Source organism: Dermacentor andersoni, chromosome 1, assembly GCF_023375885.2.
Source record: "Dermacentor andersoni chromosome 1, qqDerAnde1_hic_scaffold, whole genome shotgun sequence".
NCBI lineage: Eukaryota > Metazoa > Arthropoda > Arachnida > Ixodida > Ixodidae > Dermacentor > Dermacentor andersoni.
Window position 1 is genome coordinate 171088031 of NC_092814.1, and position 20862 is coordinate 171108892.

Genomic DNA, 20862 nt, shown 5'->3' on the forward strand with positions numbered 1-20862 from the left:
TGTCGGCTGCTAGGAATGTGCTCGGGAGCTGTGTGCTCTGTGCTTTGGGCTTGGTGCTTCGTCTTTCGGGCTCCGTTTGGGAATGATGCTAGACAGTTGAAATGTGCCTTTTGTCCTATTGTAAATACTGTAAATAAATCCCGTACTCCTAGTTCTCGATGAGAGCAAGTTCCTCCCTACAACCACTTCCCAAGCATGGGTGAGTTGGACGACGACATGGGTCAACTACCAAGTATTTCATGCCTGACCCAAACTCGTACAACTGGCTGCCAGCGGTGGGAAGTTCCTCCCTTCAACGTCTAAACCCTACAACTGGTCGCCAGCGGTGGGATCGTCCTCCTATTTTTACAACCGTCGCACAACATTGCCGTCTGTCGTGACAGCACACCTTCGGCGACCGCGAGTTCGTCGGTGATCTCATCGCAGAACGAGGCAGCACTGTCTGCCGACAAGAACTCCTCCATCGACGCACATTTGTCACCAGTAGCGACGTGCTCCCAGAGCTTGGTTAAGTCGGCAGCATCCACCGTATTGGTCTCACTGTCAGTAGGGGGGTAGGTTCGTCCTGGCGCACAAAGCCCGCCTGTTTGGAAGCAGTTTTGTATGATGGACTGTTTTACCTCATACCACACACCATAGACGAAGTGCATGGCCTTCAAAAGGCTGATTTTCAGGTCAGGGGACCCGTCTGCACTGCCCGATGTGCCAGGAGCTGTGCGGTCAATGACTAAGATTAGCCACTCCAGCATGCGCCACCAATATAAAGTGTTAAAGTTGGCTATCCTGCCGGCATCCAATGGCTGCAGGCCTGCCGGCATATTGGGAGGCAGAAGCATCAATTCGACCGATGTCAGCTTCGGGTTAACGCTGTGTGCGCTACAGTTGTCCAGTAGCAACACTACTCTTCTTCCTTGACTTTCAATTATGCTGTCCAACTCGAGCAGCCACTACTCCTCGAACAAGTCGCTGGTCATCCACACCTTCTTATTGCCGCGATAGCGGGCGGGTATGTGTTGATTCTTGAAGCACGCTGGCTTCTTGGGTCACCCGATAATGAAAGGCTTGAGGCGATGGCTCCTGTCCATGCTAACGCACAGCAAATCAGTCACCCTAAGTTTATAGTGCTTCCTGTCTGGGCATGGTGTATCTACTTTAAAAGCGTGCGTCTTCTACGGCAACATAAAAAAAAAGAGCAGTTTTGTTACAGTTGTAAATATCCTTGTCTGCGTAACGCTCCAGCACGCCAAGCAGCTTTGTCAGTAGCCACTGCTGCTTCGCCTACGTATTCAAGGCCATCACCTCCCCTACCACATTTTTTTATAAACGATGCCATGCCGCACTTTAAAACGCCGAATTGAGCCTCCTCCTGGCTCAAAATTGGGCCGTCCCAGAAGAAGAGCGAAGTTTTTCGCTTTGGCAGCATGTATTGGCCGACTCATTGGCACGTTATGCGCGGGGGTTGTGATAAACTACTGGTAAAGCGGCTCTTTCACATCGGCGTACAGAGGGTCAGTCCCTAACCCTTTTTCGCTGATCGGCATGGCCACTAATACTTCCTGCCTTCACAATTGCAGTACTCCCAGTTTTCAAGATTGTAGATATTGTCGACTGAGAGAGCTCATATTTCTTAACAAGGGCGCTCACCTTGAAGCCGTGTCAAAAATCCTGCAAAATTTGCATCTTCGTGTCAAGCGACACAGTGTTGTGCTTTGTCAGCGCCATCTTCGAACTGGGCTGTCCGCTGCTTCAGTGGCTTCAGCTGTGAAGCTACTATCGCGTTTGCTGCGAGAGGGACTGGTTTGGGGGACGGGCGTCATCGTGCCGCTTTGCTTCTCACATTTTTTTCTCATTTTCTCTCTCTCTCTCTTTCGGTGCGATTGTGGTCGACTCGCGAGGCGCAAAAGCGTGAAGCAGCTGGCGCCAACTCACGATGCTCTCCGGTGCGTGGCGGTACTGGTGGGGCAGGACTAAAGCCCCTTAAACTTCGTAAAGTAGCAGCATGCTTTGAAGAATGCTGCCTCCTCCTCGCGCACTCTGGCCGAGGTCGACGCCGCATCACTATTGGCCTAATAACATCACGTGGGCCCTCGCGCCATGCATCAGCGCCGTTTTTGCTAGAGAAGCGTCTATGGAGTGGCGAGGAGCGCATGTTGGCGTCGTTGCTACGCTCGAGCAGTGTAGGCGGAACCACTGTCGAGGAGGAGAGAAAGAGAGTGTCGCTACTTTACAAAGTTTAAGGGGCTTTAGGCGGGACTAAAACCCTTTTCCTCCCCACGGCGCTTTCCTCCTCGATTCTCCTTGCCCGCTGGCCGCGCTCGCTGCGCGCCCCAGTGTTGAAAATTTTGAGAAATGCTGATAATGGCGTTGATAATGGTGAAGGCAATGTTTATCAGGAGGTTGTTTTTTTTTCTTAAAGCCGCATGAACGGGGTATATGATGTAAAAGGAGCTTTGAGGAGAGTTCTACATTCCAGATAATTTTTCTGCCACATGATGAGATGCTTTACTTTGTGCGTCTGATCTAGTATTGCTTGTGGCACATCACTGTGTGTGTGGCTTATTATACAGATCGAAAGGCTTTCGCCTTAATACTTAAAATGCAATGTGGACTAGCTAGCGCTCATCACCTGCAATACCATGGGTATACTCGCCCCTAATTTTTTCAGAGCCTGCTCTCATTGTATGACTGTCGCACACATCAACGTAAGCTGAAAATAATAGCTCCTCTACAAGTCGCTATATCAATTTTTAGTAAAACAGGCAACGAATCCTAACAATCGCGAACAGTGCGATCGAGAGGCTCTATCTTTGCACATCAATGTTCACAGCAAAAAGCAGAATTTATAGTGCTGCATTTCCCACTAAATAACAACAGTTGGCGACATGCGAGGTGACAGAGGCCCAGCAGAATATTAAACATACTGAGCACAACCCCATTTTTATGCAACGTACCAATGGCCGCAGCAAAAACTCTGGTGAGCAGGCCGGAAGAATAAAAAAAAATGCAGCATTAGGGGATGCTTTGATATGAGTAATAAGAAATACGCCTTACCTCGCAAACAACATTGTTCTTTGTCGGCACAAAGTTCTTTTGGCCAATGTTATGCAGTCACTGCTTCCTGCGCAAGCCGTCACGCTTTCTTTGTGGTATCATAAAAACTGCATAACCATCTTCACGCTTCTTGCTGCAGTCATATGCGCAACAGCATGGCATAGCGCTACCAAAGAGAGAAGGAAACACAGCGTACAATGTTCGCTACGCCGAGCAGAGGAGAAAAATGGTGTGGACGAAAAAGAAAACGCAAGATCTGCCAGTTTCCAAGGGCAACGGCAGGGAGACCAATCCTCGTGCAGAAAAACGGGCTCACGACTGCTTCCCGTTGGGGGGACGACGATGAGCAAGAGGTGAGGAGGTGACGGTACTTTCAAATTATCAAGGGACTTTAGGCGGGACGTGCTGCACGGTAATGGTGGCAGATACGAACTTGCGTAGGTGAACATTGCCTCATCTCGGCATCGTTCGTTTCAGGGAAACCAAGCAACGCAAATGTCAGGATTATTCTGCATAGCAAACGCTGTCCTGACAGCATAATTTTGATTGTTATATCCGATATGTGGTGAATAACACATCGTTATATACAGTGAAACCTTGTTAAACCGTAGTTGGCTGGAGCTCGGAAAAAATATGTACTAAACGGTAGTACTGCTTAACCGAAATAGCATGAGATCGCAGACTTACCTGTCAAAAATGGAACTCAGAGAGAGTGCGATGAAAGGGGAAGAAAACATGTAGTATTTATTCACTTTGTGTGACAAAAGTGTTATTTTCGTTTGATGCTGCGGCGGCCTAGCAGCGACGACAGCGGCCTCAAACTTACTGAAGCTGCGAGCCAGCTTTTCAGCCAGCCCCCTTTTCTCGGCAAACACTCGCATGGCAGATTACTCATTGGCGTTACGTATTCTCTGTGCACGCGCGGTAGCGCTGCAGAAGTCGCGAGGCGCCTTTTTCATTGCGGGGTACTGTTCTCGTCGCAACAATTTCATTCACGAGGCTGACGTAACGCGCAGCTTCTGCCACTGTCGGGCCTGAATAGCCCAGCTGTCGCTTTCTGTGTCGTACTGTCGCTAGTCGACACTTCTGCAACAACTGAGGCAACGATGACGAAAAGTCGAACCTCGTACCTGACATCTCTTCGCGGTCGCAGCAGCGCTGTCGAGCAACTTCTTCACATTCCAAATGCCACACATCGTAGTCAGCAGCAGATCCCTGTCACACGCCAGTGCCGACTTCTTCGTGTCACGTTTGATAGCACGAACATTGTCTAATTTTTCTTCTATGCTGAGCACCCGGTGCCCTTTTTATCTGAGCTTCGGGATGACGCTAGTCCTTGATTGCATGACGCCACAACGCTCTCTCGCACGGCGCCGAAATGATGTTGATGTGGCTTCACATGCAAACGCACAGGGCGCTTGGAGGCCGTTGTTCGGATCTCTGAGGCTTGTTGTTCTGCTAGGCCACCCGATGGAGACGACCCACCGCCGTGCTTGCGCGATGAAAAGTAGAAACATTACGTGTTAACCGATGTGTACGCAATAAGTTGGTACAATTTATGTGGATACAAAACACATTATGTTCAATGGCCGCTGAATTGGGGATTTGACCTTGCTACTTTTAAAACGAAACTACTGTTTAAGCGGGTACGGTTTAACGAGGTTTTACTGTATATGGTTTTTCCCCCCATAGACCTAATGCATAAAATGACACTGTTACCTTGACCCATTGCTATATGTGGTATTGCTTTTGGGGATGCGAGACTCTCACGCGTCCCCTGCCGCGTCTGACGCGTCACGCGACTGCCGCGTCGCTTGGTGCAAGCGGCAGTCGGTCTGGTTGAAGCGCATTGCGAGAGATGGCGCGAGTGTGGCTCTGCTAATGCCACCTAACAGCGCAGTTACTTGGGCACAGAAAGCAGAAGGCTCTTCCTATTTGGCTTGGGGTTGGCTAGCGGCGCGGACGTTCCGCACGTGTGCCGATCCATGCTTCTGTGAGACTGTCTCATGAGGCCTCGTTCGAACGTGCCACTGTTCGCGTAACCATACGCGCGAATGACCAGGCATTAACGTCCAGCATGGGGCGAACATATTCGCTCTTTATCCGGTAGCGGTGAGTCGGACTTCCGCAATTTGTCGCGCGCCCATCGGCATGTTTTGTGGATAGCAACTCGGCTAGCAGGCATTAGTCTATGAAAGGTGCAATAAATGCCCTTGTGATTGTTTGCACTACTGTGTTGTCATTCCTTTTTCCCAAGAGCACGGGTGAGAACCCCACATCAGGTTGCCCAACGTAGACCTTCGTTTGAACCGAAGCGTAGGGCTTGCATGGATTTTGATTGCTAGCATCGGCGGCGTGCTTTCTTGAGCGAGGCGACAGTGGCTGTAGTGTGTTTGAACTTTTCAACATGCTAAGCCTTTTCGCAAATGATTTTTTTTAAATGACATTCGTCGCTACGACAGCCACATGGTCTACATCCTGGGAGAGCAAGGCTTAGCGCCTGCGGAGCATTGGCAAGCCTGAAGCAAGTGAGTACGGAAGCCTCGTGGGTGGTCCGAATTTCTTATGTAAATAGCTTCTTCTATCTCTTTGACTCTGATGAAGTCGTGACTCTGGGAACCGGGTGGCCACGGGCGCCACTACGGGCTGACTGGTATTGCGGCCTGGCACCGGGCACTCTGGCACCGGGCACTCTGGCACCGTCTGGGACGGTGGGCGCCGTTAACTCGGATGCTGTGTGCACCGAGTGGGGTAGGATCACCTAACAGAGCTGACGTCTACCCACGGGTGCCTGTTTTGCGCCCATTTTGGGTGTTGCTTTTTGGATGCCGGTTGTTGTCAGGGTAGCGACGCTTTAGGCCTAAGGCTTTACCTAAGTTGCCTGTCGCACGTGGAGGGATACAACCTGGTGGACCGTGGCGCTGAGGTGTTGCACTTTGCTCCCCTCATTCTAGTTAGCCTCGCACGAATTGAAATTTCTCGTTCGACTCAAGGAAGCCTTAGCATCCGAGTAGCCGCCCGATTTTTTTGCTAGCCGAATTGAACATCGTACCACGTGGGCGATGCGCATGCAGAATTCCTCTCCCTTACACTACTTTAGTGTTCGCTGAGTGCGTTGAGTGTACGCAGCATGAGTGGAGTCACCCCTGGTTTGCTGTCACCTGCACATTGTCTGCGCTGCTGCCCCAGACTACGATCAAGCCACGCCGGGCAATGGTGATGCTGTGGCCAGTTCGGCACAGCGACTTTGGCGGCCGCCTGTATCCCGCTCGCAACCCTCAGCGGCAGAGAAAAGAGCCGGTGGTCACCAACAGCTACTGCGGCTCTCGCCAGCAGGGCGATTCGGCATGAGCGACGCTTGCTCACACCGACTACTGCGTCGCCGTTTCCGGAGTCCTGGTCTGGAATCGTGCTGTCGGGTCAGTAGAGCTGCTGCTGTGACCAGCGGACGCTAGCGGTGTACCCAAGGACAATGTCAGCTCGCATGTTATGGACAGCGTGTGGGCATTTCCTCGGCGCGGCCAGAGTTGCATGTACTACCTTGTTCGCGAAGCACGCGCTGACGTTAGACCGTGTGACATGTTTCGTCAGAATATGTAGTGACTTAAGGTTGGGGGGGATGTGGGGATGCGCGACTCTCACGCGTCCCCTGATATGTTGTTTTCCCGCATAGCTCCCGTCTCCTGTAATCCGGCTTCACCGCGTCGCTTGGTGCAAGTGGCAGTCGGTCTGGTTGAAGTGTATTGTGAGAGATGGCGCGAGTGTGGCTCTGCTAATGCCACCTAACAGCGCAGTTACTTGGGCACAGAAAGCAGAAGGCTCTTCCTATTTGGCTTGGGGTTGGCTAGCGGCGCGGACGTTCCGCACGTGTGCCGATCCATGCTTCTGTGAGACTGTCTCATGAGGCCTCGTTCGAACGTGCCACTGTTCGCGTAACCATACGCGCGAATGACCAGGCATTAACGTCCAGCATGGGGCGAACATATTCGCTCTTTATCCGGTAGCGGTGAGTCGGACTTCCGCAATTTGTCGCGCGCCCATCGGCATGTTTTGTGGATAGCAACTCGGCTAGCAGGCATTAGTCTATGAAAGGTGCAATAAATGCCCTTGTGATTGTTTGCACTACTGTGTTATCATTGCTTTGTCCCAAGAGCATGGGTAAGAACCCCACACACTATAAGCGGACTGCACTGTACAACGCTGCATTTTCACGTAAGGAGGCATATACTAATGCTTTCACATTAAAAATTCACCTACGATTACCCTACTTCCTAATGCAAAATTTGAGCCCAACTCTATACATGTTTTCATTTCCCTATATATAGTGGATGGCATGAACAATCAGACTCATGCGGCACATTGCAAACGCAGTAAAGTGTGGGGCGACTGCCTCGCTAATCTGGAGATACCGAGAGGCGGCGCATGGGTGATACATGGGCGCGATTCACAGCAGCCACCACAGACAAACCTACGAAACGACGCACACTACACTGGTGCCATGTCATAGCCATCATCGCTGCACTATACTTTTCTTCTCACGCTTTCGCCATACCCTCTTTCTCCGCTTTCTGCCTCATTGTTTTGCTGCACTTTCCTCATATCTTCTATCCCCAGCTGTGCTCCACATTTGCTCTTTCGTCCTTCAATGCGCTCTAAAATAACTGTATATTTCAAAATGGCCACCACTGTACCCGCAGAACTTTTGTGAGCAATGTGCTTGATTCATACACAAAAAATTTACCGATGAATACAATATTTCCTAATGTGAAATTTGAGCGCAGCTCTATACATGTTTTCAGTTCGCAATATACTGAGGCAAAGAATTTGAGAGAGACATGTAGCAGAGTTGGCAATCACCGAAAATCTGATCTGCGGGTCAAGCACGCCAGCTTTTATACATGACTCGTTAAAGGTTCCAGTGTAATCACTGGTGCTGTGTGGCTTCCAGAAAGTGCTACACAATTCGCGTCCCGCATACAATCAGATTACAAAACAATTGCAAACCATAACAATCAAAACAAGCACGAACAAGAGCTGATGCAAGCAGACGATAGTATGAAATGAGTGGTCCGGCTGAGACCAAGTACGAGTACACATCAAGCAGGGGTGGGCCCGCATGACCGCAGTTTCCTGCACGCATGTCACTGAAGAGGCCATTCTCATTAGTCTTCACCATTCACGGCTTGCATCTTTCATCTCCCGCTCTTTGTTCGCTCTTTCATCGTTCGCTGTGCTTTTTGCTCGGTTACGCAGCCAACACTCGCCGAAGGAACGGGCGCCTAAGAGCTGTGCTCTAAAACAATTGAATATTTCAGAATGGCTGCCGCTGTAACCGCAAAAGTCTTCTCGAAATTAATTCCTGGGTACAGCCTTGCATACACGCACACTATGACCCTGCTGCTGAAAGCCGAGCTCATTCAGCACTATACAGGAAAAGGGGAAGAGTGTGTCCTCCAGAGCTTGAGAGAGAAGCGAACAATTGAAAGGGGCGATGTGGCAGCTTACGGCGACGCGATCATCATATGGCCTTCATCTACTGCACCAGACTCACTGGTATGCCCTTGAATTGTTAGCAATACCATGTGACCACTACTCTGTTTTTGGTGATATGATGAGTCTTCTTTTCCATGTCAGAGGCCACGATGCAGCTGATATGAGTTTTCAATGGGTTGTATAAAAAATTCTGTAGTTAATTATTTGTCGTGCTCTAAAGGAAATGAGGCTTCGGACCATAATTACAGCATCCACACTAACTAGAAAAAACACACACAGACACACAACAATTTTCACGTCAATACTCCTTTAACCATAAACAACAGATAGTACCCACAGGCCATCATGCACACTTATCAGATAAGCACAGAAAGGCCCAAGGTTTGGCAAAAGACAGTGCCTAGCACAAATCTCAACAAACATCCAGTGTATGCAATCAGAACACATCACATGCTATGCAGAATATTTCTTTCATAACAATATAGTAATTTATATATACATTAACAAATGCATAATCAGGATTAGTAATTAATACTCCAGCAAATTTTGGCAATTAGAAAGAATGTGTACACTGCATGAAGCTTTCCAAACTACAAAACGTGCATAACATAATAAACTTTAGGTGAGAGTCTCAAGTACGACTACAAGAAAATTTTATATTATTAGCCTGCTTCCGAAAGCTTCTAAAATGTGTAAATCTATTTACTTGATGAGACCTGTCAAGCAAACAGAATCTTGCTCAGGTATTACACTGACTCTGCTGTTTTTCAGCTTATGTGTTTTTGTTTGGATTTAAACCAGGTCACAAGATGACAATTTGTTGTCCTTGTAGTATGGACCAATTTCACTTTCAGTTGACTTGGTTATTGGCTAGTGATGACTATAAACTCATAAAAATAATTTGGAGGCTTTTTATTTTTCTCCTCCTACCCCTTGTGCAACGTTGCACTGTGGCTGATAGTATGAGGAGGGGGGGGGGGAGGCAAAAAAACAATTATGTTACATATATGGGCTGAGGTTTGTTTTCATAGTCTTAGCAAGGTCAAAAGAGTCTTCAGCCTGACAAGCGTGAGTTTATTGACTGCAGCTGGACGAAAAGCCCAACTGCCTCTATTAGCAGTTTCTATAGCTTCAGCTTTCAGTTTTTCACCGATGTTGGCTACAGCTATGATGTGAGGGCTTGGGGTCCACTGTTGTACCACACACACATACACCTCAATTATTCAAGATGGTTTGTGCAGAGGTTTAAAAATATAAGTTCCACTTTATCCCTTTCAGTGGGAAGTATACTTCTATGTGTATGTAAACAAGGTCAGTGAAAGCATTAATCTCACCACAGGAATGTGTCGCCATATTACAGAAACGTAGAAAAAAAATCCGTAGTGCCCTCTGTTGCTGTAAGAATAAAACTACAGTGTTTCCTGCACTTTGAGTCTATCTCAGCGGTGCTGTCTGCTTGATCATTTTTCAAAAAAATTTTCCTAGCAACAAAAATGCCATTTATTTGGAATTTGCTGCGATACCATTTTCTTGCAAATATGTACCAGCACTGCAGCACGAAGGTAGTAGAGAAGCGAACGTGGTACATTTGCCACAGCTGTGCTGTGCCACTTGGTGCAGATGCCTGCTTCAGGCAGTATCGGAGAACGTGAGCTGTTTAAGAGTTTTGTTCTTGCTTTCTGAGTCATAGAAAGGGATCCCAAATGTTCTGTACTTTTTTGGAATGATATGAAAGTAAATGTTTTTTTACTGCAGCTAGTGGGCAGTGGGAGGAGTGCTTCCCACCAGAACTTTTTAAAGTTTCACTTGAAAAAAACCTAAAATTTTTACCAAGAACATTCATGACCATGTCTTCTGGGAGAAAAAAAAAGAGAAAAAAAAACACACAACCACATAAGTAGATTCCTGTGCCACTTGTGAAAAGGTTGAGATATAATTGATATATAAAACCATCCAAATAATTCCGAGAGCAACCTTTCTGCTGGCACCATAATCTATGGAAATATTGGAGACAGTAGACAACCTATTAGCAAAGGCACACTTGGCTAAAAACAGAAAAGTGTAGTAGCTTCCTACATATGTGAATAACTATTAAGTGATGGAAGATGTCATATGATCCAGAATGAATGAAGAGAATTACCTTGACATCGTGGCAGCTCAGCAAAGATTGACAGAACTTCTAAGCAGGCCGCTTTCATACGGGCAATCAGGCCAGCCACTTCCAAAGGGGTTGGAGCTGGTGGCTCCACAAAGGCAAGGCAGATTCTCTTGGCATTGAGGCCAATTTTTTCAACTGCATAGGCTGCACAGAAAAGAGAAGTAATCACTCTTTTGCTGAAGCTCAGCAGTATTTGAGGCACTGAAACAAGGTAAATTTGTGCAGCCACCCTACCTCCAAAAGATAAGAGTATATGACACAAAGCATGCAAATTTTCATTTGTGAATTTTCTCTTTCATGCTTTGCTCCTGAGCCTAAGACTATGTAAATTTAGTGCTGCACAGTTAGGTTTTTTACAAAATTAGAAATAACTTAAGTGCACTAAATCAATGCTCAAGGAAGGAAAATTGTGGAGACAGGTGTCTTACAGTTTTGCTTCTTACTACAAATGCCTGTAGCGGAGTCAGTAATAAACTAAAATTTTAAGCACCATTTAGCATCAAAAACAAGTATTGTGCACTTTTCCACCCTAGTGGAAAACAAATCTAGCTGGCAGCACCCACACAGCTACTCATGTCACTTGGGATGTTGCTTTCATGCGTTTTTTAGCTTCAGTGTGGCAACTCCTGTTGTAAATTACTGAGGAAATATTATTATTGGTAGTGCTTAATGGCACAAAGGTTGCAGTAGCTATAGAATGCCAGGACTATGTTATTTGGTGTATGGAGCGCATGAAAAGTTCCAAGAATGCTGGTGTAATTTTTAAAAGTCCCAAGCATTGGCCACAGTATTAAAAAAAATTCAAGATAACTAAAGCTGTTGCATATTTATTTATTTATTTTTAATTCAGCAATACTGCTAGCCTGGAAAGGCTGTGAGCAGGAGGAAAGATTATAACATTATACTAATCCACAAAGAGGGAGACATTAAATAACTGAAAAATTATAGGCCGATTAGCTTACTCTCAGTATTATATAAAATATCTACCAAAATAATCTCCAATATAATAAGGGCAACACACGACTTTAGTCAACCTAGGGAACAGGCTGGCTTCAGGAAAGGATACTCTCCAATGGATCCCATCTATATCATTAATCAGGTTATCGAGAAATCAGCAGAGTACAATAAGCCTATCTATATGGCTTTCATAGATTATGAAAAAGCATTTTATTCAGTAGAGATACCAGCAGTCCTAGAGGCATTGCATAATCAAGGAGTACAGACCGCTTATGTAAATACCCTGGAAAATATCGACAGAGATTCCACAGCCACCTTAATTCTACACAAGAAAAGTAGGAAGATACCTATAAAGAAAGGGGTCAGACAAGGAGACACAAACTCTCCAATGCTATTCACTGCGTGCTTGGAAGAAGTTTTGAAGCTATTAAACTGGGAAGGTTTAGGAGTAAGGATCGACGGCGAATACCTCAGCAACCTTCAATTTGCCAATGGCATTGTTCTATTCAGCAACACTACGGACGAGTTACAACAAATGATTGAGGACCTTAACAGGGAGAGTGTAAGAGTGGGGCTGAAGATTAATATGCACAAGACAAAAATAATGATAAATAACCAGACAAGGGAACATGAGTTCAAGATCGCAAGTCAGCCTCTAGAGTTTGTAAAGGAGTATGTTTACCTAGGTCCACTAATCACAGGGAGCTCTGACTTTGAGAAGGAAATTCACAGAAGAATAAAAATGGGTTGGATCACATACGGCAGACATCGTGAGCTCCTGACTGGGAGCTTACCGTTATCAGTGAAAAGGAAAGTATACAATCAGTGCATTTTACCGGTGCTGACATATGAGGCAGAGACTTGCGAGACTGACAAAGAAGCTTGAGAACAAGTTAAGGACCATGCAATGAGCGATGGAACGAGGAATGCTAGGCACAACTTTGAGACAGAAAGAGAGTGGTTTGAATCAGAGAGCAAACGTGTACAGACGATAGTCTAATATACATCAAGAGAAAAAAATGGCGCTGGGCAGGCCATGTAATGCGTAGATTAGATAATCGTTGGATCTATAGGATGACAGAATGGGTACTAAGAGAAGGGAAGCACAGTCGAGGATGGCAGAAGACTAGGTGGTGCGACGAAATTAGGAAACTTGCGGGTGCTAGTTGGAATCAGTTGGTGCAGAACAGGGGTAATTGGAGATTGCAGGGAGAGGCCTTCATCTTGCAGTGGACATAAATAGGCTGCTGCTGCTGCTGAGTGCTTAATGGCACAAAGGTTGCAGTAGCTATAGAATGCCAGGACTATGTTATTTGGCGTACAAAGCATCAAAAGTTCCAAGAAAGCTGGTATAATTTTTAAAGGTCCCAAGCATTGGCCACAGTATCAAAAAAAAATCAATATAACCAAAATTTTGCATATTTATTTTTATTTCAGCAATACTGCTAGCATGGAAAGGCTGTGAGCAGGAGTGGGGTACAAGATGCACCAATACATAATACAGACAATACATATTTTGCATAATGCCGCTTGTGCATAAAACAATATCATATACCAGGAGTGGTTCCATGTACAAATACAGAGTTTAAGTAACATCTTTACATCTAGAAAAAAAGAAAACAAAAGAACTAGTGTCTTCTGACTAATTAAACTATCGACAGGTGAGCCTTCAGGGCTGAAGTGAAAGCAGCCGAAGATGAGTGTTTTACAACGTCGGCTGGAAGCATGTTCCATTCTCACACAGTTCGTCGAAAGAATGAATTTTCAAAGATATCGGTTTGACAATGAAATTCTCGCAGTTTTTTGGAGTGGTGAGAGCATCTGGTTAGTTTCGTGACAGATTTGATAAAATCGCCCTTTTTTATTCCTATTTTATTGTGATAGAGTAGATGCAGATACTGTAACCAATCAGCATGGTGCCAGGACTGTACCGAATCCAGTTCAGCCTTTTGGTATTATGGTATTCTGGAGGCTGTGATGACAACTAATATGACATCTGAGAAGCTAAAATGTTACAAAAGGTGGGTATAAATGGCTGTGCGAACAGTGTGTACCTTCAGAAACAATGGATCTCCCGTGACAAGGTCTCTGAAATTACCACTGCATTGCAAGTGCCAGCTAGACTTGCGGGAGGCCAAAAGAGGGAAGTCATCTAATGGGCTGTATAACCTATGCTGTTAAAACAAATAAATATCACTTAAGAAGAATACAAGTTTGCTAAATAAAAACAGTGATGGGTGAAGTGGGATACTTCTTCTAAAGACATCAGGAAGGTGTCATTATCATTCCATTTCTACCAGGGCTTTCTTTTTAACTGCACCAAATTTTGAAATTAAAGCAATATAAATTGTGGTGATTTTATTATTTTGCCTTCGTTATCTTTTCTTCAGCAACAGCACAATGTCCTATGCTGGTGGCACGCTAAATCTGCACTGTTATTGCATTGTGCATCCCTTCTGCAGTGCAGCAAGATTTTGGCAGCAGGCGTCAACTGCTATATTGTCACTAGATTGGCCACCTCTAGACAAGGCGCAATTCACAGAGTCATGTGCAAAATAAACTACGTTGCATTAACTTTTAATTGTATTAATAAATCTTAGGGGTGGCAGCTAATCGACACTACTACAATGACAAATTATCATTACATGCACGTATGAGGCCAGCCTCAGCCAGATGTTTGTTTTCTAATGCAAGACAGCACTTTCAACATGCTCTATTTCAGCCAAGCGTGGAACATAAGCAGTGATATTTTTGCAAATGGTAAGTTAACTGCCATATGGACACTCAGCTAGGCTTGGATATCACATCTGACATGATGACCATTTATGTATGGTACAAATATTGGCAGATTCCTCAGTGGCATTGCACAATTCTATACGCATGGGCGTGATGACGCTGCAGAAGTCACTGGGCGCCTTTTCCCTTGCGGGGTGCTGTTCTCGTCACGATGATAGATTGCATTTTTTTACGAGTACTGCTCCAGGAGGGCACATGTAACGGGCAAATGGAGGCCTCAAGAGAATACCTGAGGTTATAATAAAGCAGGCGGTGCAGGATCTCCAGGGCACCCAGGGAAGGTGGGAATATCAAAGCTGGAAGCAGGGTGGTCCGTGGGTTAGGGCCGCTGAGGCCAGAGCATGCCAGGGAGTGTTTGTTCGCATGGAAAATTAGCTGTCCACTGTCGCAGACAGCCGATCTTATATCCCCCTGGCACGCTCTGATGTCGGCAATCTCCAACCCAAGGACCAGCCCGGGTTCTAGCATTGGTGTTCCCATTGCCGCGTTGGTGTCCTATAACACGAAATATTGAGACGTTGTTACTAGTAACTATTAAAGAAATAATCATGCCCAGACACCAACTTGTGACGCTGCACTATCGCACCCGTGCGTGAATTCTGCAACGCCCAAATATTGTTTGGACAGCAGGACGTTTGTCACACTTAGCTGATTAACATGTTCGACTTGATGGACGACTTGATGGACCAAGGCTGCGATTTTGTAGCGATGCCTTTTCCCGATGCTATTGCCTTTCGCGCTCCTGAGTGGTCAAGAGACGCCTCCCCTGAGCGTCGAATGCGGCCCCTCACGAACGCGAAAAGCACCGAAAGGCGTTGGCACAGGGAAAAGACATCGCTACAAAATCGCAGCCCAGTTGGTTCGCTAGCATCTAACATATTGTGGCCCGGATTACGGCGCGGTTCTCGCAAAAAACAAAATAGACGCCCTGATGTCACGCCGAAACCGAAAGGCATCGGAGATCGTTCACGTTGTCTATGTGTTCGCGCACTTTCTGTTGTACAACGCATCTGAGATAATTCAGTGAGATTGTCACAAAACTGTTTCGACGTAATGCAATGCAAATGTCTGCGGCAAGTACACGAGCGGTGCTTGTAAAACATGAAGTGGTGCCGTTAGAGAGATCGGCTTATGCAGGACGCAAGCGGCGTCCTACACGTGGTGATCTGTCAATCAATGCAATGTAGTTAATCGGCGCTGAGGAGCGAAGTAGATTTTCAAACTACGAAATTCAAAAGGTGTCATTACAAGTTCTCGACTATTTGCAACCCATAAACTACGTTATATAAATGATTAAGAGCGCTTTTAACAACGATGAAAAAACGCCGCTGTACTGAAGCACCACACGTACCAAGTCTCGGCAGGAACTCTTCCAGGATGAAGCCTTCGACAACTTCGTGCGGCACCTGATCCTCTGTTATATGTTTATTGAAGAAAAATAAAATCAGATTTACATGTATTCTAACTTACACGGAAATACAAAGAAAACTACAGCGAACGCTAGTACCATGCAATGAACAGCATTCAACAATCGATTGCAATATTGGCGATGCTTGTTTCATACCAACCTTGTAATTGGCAACATATTTCTTGCAAAGTGTCTTTCAGGTCCTTAACTGGGTCTTCCTGAGCCATAATTGCGAGAAACTGCCAACAATAACAAAGCTCCTCGATCACGAACGCACGCAAGAGTCAAACTAAACCGCCTCCACTGGACAAGACATAGTAATCTCAGTGCATGCGAAAAACCATGCGAAAAACGGTGCTAAACACGTGCAATAATATACATTGTTGCGCCATCTCTTGACAAAATTATTGATCTTATTTAAAATATTGTGCGGCATTTTTTTGTTTAACTTATTTAGTCTATTTTTTAATAAATGGGAGGTAATGCGTAATATTTATCATATGTTCCGCACGTTGTATAGTTGATCGTATGGTAGCTGCGTTTATCATTAGAACAAAAGTAGCACACTTGATTGAGACAAGAAATGGAGACTAATTTAATCTGCTATCGACAACAAGCACAACACGGACAGTTCGGCCTAGAATACGACGTGGTCCTCAAGCAACGCTACATACACGTCGATACAGGGCACGGAGGAAGGAAACTAAGGAGAGGCCCTACCCCCTCCGCGCACTAGGAGAAAAGTGTGGCGGAAATGACGTAGTAGGTTCTCATTTTTTTGCTGCTTTTTTATTTTTTCTGTTGTATGGCCACGCCCACGGAGGAAGGAAACTAAGGAGAGGCCCTGACGTCACTCTTTGTGAAGCAAAAGTGAAGCCGGAATTTGGCGTTGCTCATGGCGATGGGCCGTGTCTGCTGTGCCCGGGGCACAGCAAACGAAAGGTGCCCGAAATGTCTACGTTCACCCATGACGTCACGTCCGCTATAACCCATGATGTCACATCCGCTCATTTCCATGGCGGCCGTCTTACGGAGCCGGCTGCGCTGCGAAACGGTCCGTATTCCGTGCCCACTTAGAGCGTGAGTAATTCATCTTTCCACGCTATATGCGCGTAATAAAGGATTGGGGCTGTGAGCAGTTTGATGCGTTACCATTAAGTACCTTGTGCGCATATTTTGCCTCCTGGCCGCGTCAAATTGCAGCCGGCATGTGGAATGGGCCGTGGCATATTATATAAAGCTGCTCATGTGAGTGGTATTGCCTCCGTCAGGATCGTCAGTGCGTGCACAGAACCATTCAGTAGTCTGGTTCAGGGAGGATGCGCGAAAGAACGAGGACGTAAGAAAACACTGGCATGACGAGCTGTTCCGTCAGATCGCGTTACATCGCGCTTTTTTTCTAAGACCATCTCGCTCGAGCGAGAGGATCTTAGAACAGCATTACTACTGCTTTTTTACAGCTTTGCTGCGGCTCATTTAATCGTCACCTGCATTCTTTTAGTAATACAAATGACATCGCTGCGCGGAAGAGCGTCTCTTGAAGTTTCCAATCAAGAGCCAATGCCGCCGTGCCTGCTGCATACACGCTTGCCTTTCCTTACGCAGTTAAGACGCGGCACTAGCTCTGCTACTGCGTGATACAGGGTCACTGTGATAAGAAAATTAAAAAAGAACGAACGAAATTAAGGCAGAAAATGTCAAACGTTGCCAAGCGTGATAAACGGACCTGCCTCGCCAGATGAGTTGGAAGAAATCGGGGTCCTGAAGTCAGCTTCGCCGCAGTAGACTAGTGTTACGCGCTGAAGCATGTCAGAACTGAAGAGTGACCGCTTTCACCGACATAAATAATATGTGTTCCTTAATGATGTACGCGTGCACCTGTCGTCTCCTGTTACATTACGCGCGTTGAGGCGCCTAAGTGTACTGGCCGGCCTTCAGCGCTATTTCGGACGTGGCTGTGATGCTTTGAACCGTTGGTTTGTCGACCTCGTAAGCCAGTTAATGTTTACACGGCCATTTTTTTCTGAGCTGTTGATTTCTTCCATAACAGCTACGTAATTTCGTAGTTTCCTGTTCAACTGCTTTGGTCATATGCGAGTCAAGGTTGTTCTCTTTAGCCGAGCGCAGTTTTCGAAAGCGAAACGACGCTTTTGCATCAGCATATAGTGCCGTCGCCCATTTACAACACAGTCAATCAATGTAATTTTGTATGTCACTGGGAAACCGCCGAACGCAGGGAACTCACTCGCATGCGGGGAACTGCATAACTAACCACGGCATTACCGTGCCTCTTGGAAAGCTGCTTTGCATCAAAGGCCGGATACCCTTGCTATGATTCACCGCAAAATATTTTGTATGTCTAACCGCTTAACATATTTGTATTGCGGTGAAGGTAACCTTACGGAACCGAATTTCGCAATGCTTTTTAGACTCCTGCATCTCTACCAGCCACTACCAAACGCTGGTCGGTACGTCTCTTGGCAAAGGTCCAGGTAAATCTCCCCTGTTGGGAGTTGGGGGCACTCACGTATATGAAAACTGCCAAGGAAAGCAGTTGTCCTGATGAAGGCATGCTCCAGTGTCGAAACATTTGCACCAGCCTGTTCGACCACCGTTATCACCGCAACATAGTTGTGTGTTGCGGTGAAGCATGCCGATATTGGGAAAGATTTACGTGAATCTGGAATGTATGGTTTCTGTCAGCGACGAACCTAATGTTCTACTCTCATCAAAGCAGATTTTCGTGGCAGGATGCATGATGTCTTGAGAACTTTTGTTGGCTAAAGCCATACGTGCCAGGTTAGCTCTTGTCACAATAATACGCTTTACCGCAATACACAAGAGGCCCCGCTGTAGGACACGCCCGCCGTAGTTAGCCAAAACCTTATGTGATGGTTCACTGCAAAACACCTCCTGTATTGCGGTGAATCGCAATAAAGCACATTTGTCAGTTTAGAATGTAAAGACCCTTGCCCTTCGCTTTTGTAATAATATGACTCAGTTTAATGAGAACATGTATTCACTGCTAAAAACATCCACATTGAAATGGAGATATGAACACTGTTGGCAGCTTGTGTGATGTTTTATCCCTTTACTTTTTTGTGTACCTGTCACGCTGCCATTATTAAATTTTCCTGTACTTCGTTAGGTGCTGACGTACATAACATTACATCACAAAGAGCCACTGTGTAATTAGTGTTCAAGGACCAGTGTGATGGCTTTACTCAAGAAAGGTTTGGGTTATGTTGTTGTGAAGGTTTTTTTTTAGAGGTAGCTTTCTGAGAAGAAATCAGATGTCAGGAAATAGATCTCATTGGCACAGTAATCTTGGCTGCCTTTTGCTCAAACGTGCCCTAGACATAATTGAGTGATTTGCACTTGCAACTGGACAGCAGCCGTAGCTTGGGAGACCAGTGATATGGCATATTTTATCAAACTAGGTGACACATAGCATTACCAGTCCGAATAGAGACCTGTTTAAATGTTTGTCACCTTTAACACCTAGATTTTCGACCATGAATTCAGAAATATCTGTAGCACATTTAGAACCTAGATTTTAAATGCTGTATAAGTTGGCTTCTTGTTCACTGCAGCTGTGCTCGGCTTCTGTCCAAAAGGGAGAGCACTTCTGCACAGCTTATTAGGGAATATTCTTATTTACATACCTTCTTTTTATTTATCTCGCCTACAATCACAATCAAATGTTTATGGCACATGAATGTGCTGTGCATGAATCTAACTTACAATGCCATGTTCAACAGCGCAGTGCATGTAGCTTGTGTTGGTTCATTCAAGCTAAGCATTGCTACAGCCTTTAACTGTAGGTATCATGGTATGAGAGCAGAGAAATGGATATGCAAAGACAGTTGGGCACATTGAGACATCATCTTTGTTGTGTGTGAAAAGGTGACAGATACACAATATGGGGGAACGCATGCACTTTCATATTTTCTCGCGCGCACAAAAAAGCTGGAGGAATAAGATTTCTTCACTGTGCCATAGAAACTATATGTTTGCTCTCAAGGGTAATTCTGATTCATTGGATATGTTCCTGTGCTGTGTTTATTTTCTTGAGTGTGCTTTAGTTTTTGCACGTTAATGTTTCAAACTCGTTTTTATTTTCACAGACTGAACATCCCACGTCTTGGTTTGACTTCCTGGTACAGGATACTTGCACTTAGCATGGAGTGATGAAGCAAAGCAGTGTACTTTTATTAAATGTGCAGATTTTAGCAGTATAACAGCAGTTCATTAAAAAAACATGTGTGCTGAAAATAAAGTGTTCTTACCCACATTCCTCGTTGTCTATTTATTTATTTATTAATACTGTCAACCCTCATAGAGGGTCATAACAGAGAGGACAATACAATTACATAAATCAAATATGGACAATGTCAATGTACGTAAAGTTGCTTAACACTTGTCAATTCACAGTTAATAAGATGTTCACTTGAATGCTGTTCAGCACACTTCTGACATTTATCAAAATACGTACAATGAATATCAAGTCGCACAAATCACTTGGTACTTCAAAACTAAATCGAAAACTCCCATAAATATGCCTCAGCAGCATTTTCAAAGTCGGTGACATCTTTTAAGCTAACAATAGCGTTTGGCAATTGGTTCCTCATTTCTATCGCATCCAGGAAAAATGAGTATCGATATGTATCACTGTTGGTGTGGTCCGGCTTTATGACGTAGTCGTGGTTAGTTCGCGGGTATCTTTTGCCTGGAGCATGTAGATATTTGAGCTTATCAATCTTAAGTTGATCCTGCATTATTTGATAAAGCACCTTCAGCCTATATTTTTTCCTACATACCTCAAGAAGATCGAAGTTGCAACGCTGTAACATAAGCGTGACTGATTCCTTCCTTCGGTATGTCGAACAAATAAAACGCGCCGCCAGACTCTTTCCAACTTCCTCTTAAGCGTCACTTGATGATGACTCCAAACAACGGCTAAATATTCCAGTATCATCCTAATGAAGGCGGTGTATGC

General features: G+C 45.5%; 1 protein-coding gene and 1 long non-coding RNA gene across 3 annotated transcripts in view; one reads left to right on the forward strand and one right to left on the reverse strand.

Moving 5' to 3' along the window:
- Positions 1-16728, reverse strand: part of LOC126546984 (cyclin-D1-binding protein 1 homolog) — an 84159-nt gene extending 67431 nt beyond the window's left edge. Inside the window, exons 1-3 of one of the 2 annotated variants that reach the window (XM_050194753.3) lie at positions 16024-16728; positions 15807-15869; positions 10685-10846 (exon numbers count right to left, since the gene is read on the reverse strand). In XM_050194753.3, the coding sequence (XP_050050710.2) occupies positions 10685-10846; positions 15807-15869; positions 16024-16090 (292 nt within the window). In that variant the 5' untranslated portion in view covers positions 16091-16728. The remainder of the gene's footprint in view (positions 1-10684; positions 10847-15806; positions 15870-16023) is intronic. The other variant, XM_050194751.3, reaches the window with a different exon arrangement.
- A 38-nt stretch (positions 16729-16766) lies between these two features.
- On the forward strand, positions 16767-20157 carry LOC129380797 (uncharacterized). The gene is made up of 2 exons (XR_008608982.2): positions 16767-16943; positions 19991-20157. It is a non-coding gene; the product is annotated as an uncharacterized lncRNA (long non-coding RNA).
- Positions 20158-20862: the final 705 nt, after the last annotated feature.